The following is a 7,979-nucleotide window of genomic DNA, read 5'->3' on the forward strand; positions in this document are numbered from 1 at the left end:
ATCAGGTACACTGGCAGACAGAAATATGGAACACTTAGCCCAGCTGAAAGGCTGTGTTGAGGAACGGGCACTAGAGTGCCCTGGAGGCTTGGACCCCTTGGATAACTGGGCATCTCCCTGCCATCATTCCCAGCATCTGAACCCCAGCTCTCACAGGAGACACTAACCGCTGGCAGCAGGGCCAGCCGGCTTTCACTCTTCTTTCTCTAGATAAAATTAAGGCTGGATTGTCAGCCCTAGAGACTGAAGGCTTCTGTTCACCCACAAAGCATGCTCAGCACAGCAAGCTTCCCACACACTCTGCCCTGCCCACGTGCCCTAGCCCTGCCCCAGAGAGTCCAGTTCTAGAAGTGAGAGGAGAGTTTCATTTCCATGGCTTCATTAGCCAAGACTCCCACTAGGGTGGTGGGTGCTCTGGTGGTGGGTGATGTAGATACCTGTCCTGTGAGGAATTATAGAAACATAGGGGCTGGCAGGGGCCTCGAGAGCCCACCTAGTGCATCCTCCCCCAGGGCCTTTTATGCAGTCAGACTAGATGATATAACAGTCCCTTCTGGCCTTAAAATCTAGGAGAGCCTCCCATTCCCCAGGCCAGGTAACAGGTTACAGAGATTAGACTTACTTTCAATCAACAAAGGCCTGGGATACACTAGAAAATTAGGTCAGTTTAGTTATGTCAGTCAAGGGTGTGAAAAATCCACACCCCTCAGCAACACAGTTAAACTGACTAAGTCCCTGTGCAGACAGCACTGGGTCAACAGCAGAAATCGTCCGTTGCCCTAGCTACCACCTCTCAGGGAGGTTGATACCTACACCGACAGGAGAACCCCTCACATTGGTGTCAGAGTTTCTACACTGAAGCGCTGCAGCTGTCCTGCTGTAGCATTTCAAGGGTAGACAAGCCCTAACAAAACAGTGACCTGGATCAGAAAGGCTGTTTCCCACGTCCGTCCTCTGGAGCTAGCCAGTCCTAGAATCATAGAATCTCAGGGTTGGAAGGGATCTCAGGAGGTATATAGTCCCACCCCCTGCTCAAAACAGGACCAACTCCAACTAAATCATCCCAGCCAGGGCTTTGTCAAGCCTGATCTTAAAAACATCTAAGGATGGAGATTCCACCACCTCCCTAGGGAACCCATTCCAGTGCTTCACCACCCTCCTAGGGAAAAAGTTTTTCCTAATATCCAACCTAAACCTCCCCCACTGCAACTTGAGACCATTGCTCCTTGTTCTGTCATCTGCCACCACTGAGAACAGCCAAGCTCCATCCTCTTTGGAACCCCCTTTCAGGTAGTTGAAAGCAGCTATCAAATCCCCCCTCACTCTTCTCTTCTGCTGACTAAACAATCCCAGTTCCCTCAGCCTCTCCTCATAAGTCATGTGCTCCAGCTCTCTAGGGGGAGGGATAGCTCAGTGGTTTGAGCATTGGCCTACTAAACCCAGGATTATGAGTTCAATCCTTGAGGGGGCCATTTAGGGATCTGGGGCAAAAATCTGTCTAGGAAGTGGTCCTGCTTTGGACTAGATGAACTCCTGCAGTCCCTTCTAGCCCTGATATTCTATGATCAGTCCTCTTGATCAGGTGGAACTGGTGCCTTGTCTCCCAGTCCCAACCCCTGAGCCTCCTCTTTAGAACCTAACCCTGGAAAGTCTTGCACTGCAGAGGTGGCTTTCCAGAGGAATGATGACAGCCTACAGTGGGAATCGTGGCAAGATCGAAACAATGAGCCAAAGAAGCCAAACTGGCCTGAGGGCACAAAGCAGCTGGCTCAGCCCCGGCAGGTCTCGAACATGGTTCTGCTTGACCTGCAGCAGCTTTGCAGGCTTACTCACCCAACGTTGCACAGTGGAAACGAGGCCTCTGTAAAATCGTGGACGGCGCAGAGAGGCAGCTGGATGGTGTCTGGGAAGAGCAGCTTGTGGCGTGGAAGCGTAGCCCGCAGGGCAACAGAGAACTTACCCTCAGGCTTTTCAAAGCAGATGCTGTCCTCGTACTCCTTCTGCTCAAAAAATAAGGAGAGAGAGAGAGCTGGGCAGTGAGACAGGACCCAGCCTGCCACCACCTGGGGCTCTTTCCCTGGCCACTCACGCTCCTCTGGGCACAGGAGATTCTGTCATTCCAGCACCGTAGGAAGAGCATTGGTGATGGAGCACGCACGCTGGAGGTGCTAGGGCCTGGCAATCACTGTCTCATGGAAGTGACTCAGCAGCCCCAGAGAGCACAGCGCTTGAATTACCAGACACATTCATTTAACCTTTCTTTGTTTCCCGGCAGTTTGCTTTTTTCAACCGCTTTAAGACCCTGATCCAGCAAAACACATTTGCATGTACTGAATTTCAGCCTGCGAGAGCTCCCCTTGCCTTCAGTGGGGCTCCGCACGCACAGGCACTTATGCATGTGACTAAGTGCTTTGCTGGACTGGGGCCTAACTACATTTCCTGCGGGTGGAAGGTGCCAAATTGAGTGTTGCAGGCTGATGGCCTCTGTTTATCCAGTGAACAGTTACAGTGCAGGGAATGGCAAGGCACACATCTTCCACACACCACAAACCCATTGGGCCACACTCGTGCCTTGGAACTAATGCTTGTGTAGGCGAGATGGCACCCACTCTCTACAGCCCAGTCAATCCTTGGTGTCTCTGCCAGTAGGCGGACAATTGCACGGGTGGCACAGTGTGATGTGAACATAAGAACGGCCAGATCGGGTCAGACCAAAGGTCCACCTAGTCCAGTATCTGTCTGCCGACAGTGGCCAATGCCAGGTGCCCCAGAGGGAGTGAACCCAACAGGTAATGATCAAGTGATCTCTCTCCTGCCATCCATCTCCATCCTCTGACAAACAGAGGCTAGGGATACCATTCCTTACCCATCCTGGCTAATAGCCATTTATGGACTTAACCACCAGGAATTTATCCAGTTCTCTTGTAAACTCTGTTATAGTCCAGCCTTCACAACCTCCTCAGGCAAGGAGTTCCACAAGTTGACTGTGCGCTGTGTGAAGAAGAACTTCCTTTTATTTGTTTTAAACCTGCTGCCCATTAATTTCATCTGGTGACCCCTAGTTCTTATATTATGGGAATATGTGGACTCATCTGCTTGAAAGTGGAACGAGACCATCGACTCCTTTCACACAGACCACTGAATCGGAAGTGGAAGGTAACACCACTGACATAATCTGGACTCAAACACAGACCTCTAGGAGAAATGTTCCATAACCCCTTCCCGAATGTCTGAGCCAACCAGTCCACCAAACTCAGGCTGGAGTGGAACCAATGCCCTCAGGGTGAAAGGCTTCCTACTGTTTTTCTGAGCCCCCACAGCATACAAGTTCACAGTACATAGACTTATATACTGCAGCTGTGCACCTTAGCCAAGTTATAGATGCTGTGGGAACCAGCACTTTGAATCCTTGATTTTTGTTTGCTCAAATATCTTTTTTTATTTAACATGCAATCCACACACACACATTGCCCATCACCGTCTTTCTAGTCTCAGCGCATGGGCAATACACAGAAAAGCAAACAATAATCATCAAGATTAACACACTACCAAAAATGACATGAAATGAATTCTCCAGTGGACTGAAATAAAATGGGGGAGGAGCTTTTTGACACTCAGCCTGTCCTGCAGTCAGTCGATAGCCCATGCCCTGTGCTCAGGTCAGTGGACTCAGGCCTTGTTGGGCCAAGGGGGAAAGTCAGTTCCAGAATCAAGGGCTCTTCACTAACCCCCCCGCCCCCAGTTCCAGGCCCCAGAGTGACAATAAGAGACTGTCAACTCAAGCATCACTGAGTTGAGAAGGGAGAGGCAATATGCAAGATATAGAGAACGTACCCTGTGGAAACCACATGTTGGCAAACTCTGCAGAGAAACCATGCTCCCTCCATAGGAGGTCCTGTCAGGGCAGGACTGGGGCATACTAGCATGGGGTGTAAAGTTACCCTGCTGCTGCCCATGCTGTGCCCATTCAGTGGATGGACAGAAGCTGTTGGTCTCCAGGGCTGCCACTTCAGCACCTTCCCCTAGTGATGTATTTGCTCAAGAAATTAAAAAAAAAAAAAAAAAAAAACCCTAAAAAACCCCAAAGAATGCCTGAGAAAGGGATCTCTGACCCCCACAGCCACAGCTCTGACCTCCCTTCCCGGAGTCTTGTCTGAACGCAGATGTGATATAAGCAGCAAAAAGGGCTCTGGGAGGTACTGTTTTACCTTTTCCAAAGGGCGGAAAATGATGGGAAGAGTTAAGGACATCCCAGGGCTCAGGACAATCGGCTGTGGGAAAACAGTGATGAAAAATCTTGTGGCAGGAGGTCTAGAAAATCAAATCAAAACAAGAGACACATCAGAGATGATGTCAGCACCTGGTCAATTATCCCAACCATGATAACTTTTACCCTTCCGTATCACCTTCCTCCCCCTCACTTCCCCCGTGGCAGGTAGGGAAGCAGTATTATCCCATTCAACAGGGCACAGAGATGCTAAGGACAGTGTCCCCAAAACCAGCCTCTAATTTCAGATGTCCAGACTGAAAAACCTTGGACCCCATCCTCAGAAATCCTGGGCACCCAAACTCCAACCAAAGGCAGCAGGAGCTGCAGTCGCTCAGCATCCCTGAAAAAAAAAAAATCAGGCCCTGGGTGTCTTAAGATAAGCATCCAAATACTTAAGGAACCCAAAATTAAAGGCCACTTTCAAAACTTTGCATCCAAGGTGTGACGAACTGGGAAAGTTCTTAATGTTTTCTCTGAATACTGTATTGGTGCCTCAGTGTCCCCATGGCAGTTCTTAAGTATCTGGCAGAGCAAAGGGCCAGTGCACCTAAATGCCTGACACTTTGTCTCCTAGCAACTGATGGCCTCGGCCCCTCCCCTGCAAAGGTGCCAGCTGAAGGTGTTGGAGACAAAGGGATCAGGTGACCTCCTGGCCCGGGAAAGGGGCTGAGCAGAGAGGAGGGGCTGGGAGGGGTTGTTAGTCTGGAGCTGGCTGGGGTCAAGGGTGGAGGGCAGACCTGGGGGTCTGGCTCACTGCCCCCCAGAATGGACCCAGCCGAGGGGTCCGGTTCGCTGTATCTACAAGCTCTGTTTTAGACCCTGTTCCTGTCATCGAATAAACCTCTGTTTTACTGGCTGGCTGAGAGTCATGTCTGACTGCGAAGTGGGGGTGCAGAACCCGGTGGCTTCCCCAGGACCCCGCTGGGGTGGACTCGCTGTGGGAAGCGCACGGAGGGGCAGAGGATGCTGAATGCTCCAAGGTCAGACCCAGGAGGTGAAGCCGTCTGAGCTTCTTGCCCTGAACAAGTCTGTTCCAAGGGAGAGGAAGCTCCCCAAAGTCCTGACTGGCTTGGTGGGGAGCAGTTCCAGAGCATCGCCCGGTGACTCCGTGACACAAAGTCACCTGGCAAATCAGCAGCAGAAGCAGAAACAAAACCCTGGTGTTCTGACAATTCTGATCTCTAAGCACCAGACCCCTTTCCTTCCCTGAATAATATTTTTACACTGCCCGCACCCAGGCAACCCAGCATGATATATAAAGCTGCAAAGGGCAGAGATGTGACAGTCAGAGCTGAGTTAGTCACAAGGGATGCAGGAGTAGCCCTACTGGGCTTACCAGAAGCACTGGCTCCAGGCCACACCAGTGACAACCTAATATACATCTTGCCTGAATTTCTATCCCCCTAGACGCCGATTCCTTTTAGGGTTAGAAACAGCTCAAGGACAGAAGTATTATTTTAAAGAAAAAAAGCCATTTCACTTGAAAAACTATTGCCAGGAACAACACTTGCTATACCCAAGCTGGCACGTTTCAGACAGGGCATGCCCTGAAGCAAAGAGCACAGCCCTGCCCTGTGATTCAGAGAGCACATTCTCCACCCCACAGCAAAAGGGAGAAGGGGCAGAAGGGACCCATGGAAGGGTCCATGAGAGTATCAGTGTGATAGGAGGGATGGGGACGGATTGTTCCCACTAGTGAGGAGGATCTCCCCTCTCCCCACCTACCTGTAACTCAGCTTCTGGGTTTTCACGTGAACGTTTTTCAAGGATAAATGTTTGGTAAACTCCTTTCCCAGCTCCCAGCCATGCCAGTGGAGAACCTCTGTCACTTCCGTGCCCCAGAAAGTGCCTTTCTTCTCCTTGGCCTTCCTCACAGAGTGCTCGCAGGGCCTCAGGGGGGACATTGGCTTTTCCTGAAGGACAAGGGAGAAGTCACTCACACTGGTCACCTGCCTGTGCTGGGATCTCCAACTGCCACAAGGGGGGCGAGGTCCATCCTTCCTACAGCATAGCCCCAAGGGCCGTTGGATGGCTTTTGTCACCCTCCTTCACAACAACACAGTGGCCTCCCCCACAAACCCACAGAAGTTAGGGTGCCATGAAACAGGCAAGTAGCAATGAGAATGTCCCTGAAGGCCCCTTGCTTTAGCCGCTCACCTGCCTGATGCTGTTGCACCGGCGTCTCCGGCCGGAGTTGGCACTTGGCAGCCCCCTGGGCATCTGGGCGAGCATCGGGCACCTGAAACAAACGGGCAGGTTGCTCCTATGTCCTGCGGGAACGTCCCAAGGGAACAGCCTGGCCTGGGAGATGGGCTGATCCAAGTAGTCCAGCTCCAACCTGCCAAGCCCCATTGAAGCCATTGCCCAGGGCCAGGCTGTTCCCTCCTGCTCGCTCCAGTCTAGCCAGGGGGCCCCCCAGGCTCCCACCCTCGACACCTGCTGAGCTGGGCGAGGGAACAGGTCTCCCCTCGTGGGTCCTGGCCAGGGCCCAGGCAGCCTGCAGGGGGCACAGTGCTCAGGGTAGGTGCTATCAAAATAGTGGGGTCCTGGGGTGTGAGTTCCCGGGGTGGGGCTACCTCAGGAGGGGGGAGGGGCAGGGGTACAGGGGGCTCCTGGGGGGGTTCAGTGGGGCCCCAGGGCGAGGAGGGGGTAGCAGGGGAGGGGGAGGGGGGTTCAGTGGGGCCCCAGGGCGGGGTGGGGGTAGCAGGGAGGGGGAGGGGGGTTCAGCGGGGCCGCAGGGCGGGGTGGGATTAGCGGGGAGGGGGTTCAGCGGGGCCCCAGGGCGGAGTGGGGTTAGTGGGGAGGGGGTTCAGCGGGGCCGCAGGGCGGGGTGGGGTTAGCGGGGAGGAGTAGGGGGGAGGGGTAGGGGGGTTCCGCGGGGCTCCAGGGCGGGGTGGGGGTAGCGGGGGGGGAGGGGGGTTCCGCGGGGCCCCAGGGCGGGGTGGGGGTAGCGGGGGGGGGAGGGGGGTTCCGCGGGGCCCCAGGGCGGGGTGGGGGAGGGGGGGGTTCAGCCGGGCCCCAGGGTGCGGTGCGGGTACCGCAGCGGGGGGGGCGGGGGATTCAGCGCCGCGCGGCCCCGCGCCCCGCCATCTTGCCGTCTCTATGGTAACTGGACGCGGCGGCGGGATCGCCTCGAGCAACGACGGCGGCCGGGAGGGACCCGAGGAGCAGGAGGCGAATCGCGCCGCGGCAGGAGCAGCCGCCAGGGGGCAGCGCCGAGACTCCCCCGCCCCCAGGGTGGGAGGCGGGGCTGGGGGGGCTGTGGGGTGAAGTACTGGGGGAGGGGCAGAGGGAGTTAGGGGCTGGGGGCTGGGGGGGTGAAGTAGTGGGGGAGGGGCTAGGGAGGATGCGGGAGGGGCAGAGGGAGTTAGGGGCTGGGGGCGGGGAAGGATGTTAGGGGCTGGGGGGGCTGGGGGGGTGAAGTAGTGGGGGAGGGGCTAGGGAGGATGCGGGAGGGGCAGAGGGAGTTAGGGGCTGGGGGCGGGGAAGGATGTTAGGGGCTGGGGGGGCTGTGGGGGTGAAGTACTGGGGGAGGGGCTGGGGAGGGTGGGGGAGGGGCAGAGGGAGTTAGGGGCTGGGGGCGGGGAAGGATGTTAGGGGTTGGGGGGCTGTGGGGGTGAAGTACTGGGGGAGGGGCTGGGGAGGGTGGGGGAGGGACAGAGGGAGTTAGGGGCTGGGGGCGGGGAAGGATGTTAGGAGCTGGGGGGGC

General features: G+C 55.3%; 1 protein-coding gene across 5 annotated transcripts in view; it reads right to left on the reverse strand.

The window, feature by feature from the left end:
* CFAP65 (cilia and flagella associated protein 65) overlaps positions 1 to 7,383 on the reverse strand; it is a 44,582-nt gene extending 37,199 nt beyond the window's left edge. Inside the window, exons 1-5 of one of the 5 annotated variants that reach the window (XM_030579347.1) lie at positions 7,309 to 7,383; positions 6,428 to 6,509; positions 5,996 to 6,183; positions 4,209 to 4,311; positions 1,834 to 2,000 (exon numbers count right to left, since the gene is read on the reverse strand). In XM_030579347.1, the coding sequence (XP_030435207.1) occupies positions 1,834 to 2,000; positions 4,209 to 4,311; positions 5,996 to 6,183; positions 6,428 to 6,502 (533 nt within the window). In that variant the 5' untranslated portion in view covers positions 6,503 to 6,509; positions 7,309 to 7,383. The other 4 variants (XM_030579348.1, XM_030579350.1, XM_030579346.1 and 1 more) reach the window with 4 other exon arrangements.
* Positions 7,384 to 7,979: the final 596 nt, after the last annotated feature.

Source organism: Gopherus evgoodei, chromosome 11 (genome assembly GCF_007399415.2).
Source record: "Gopherus evgoodei ecotype Sinaloan lineage chromosome 11, rGopEvg1_v1.p, whole genome shotgun sequence".
NCBI lineage: Eukaryota > Metazoa > Chordata > Testudines > Testudinidae > Gopherus > Gopherus evgoodei.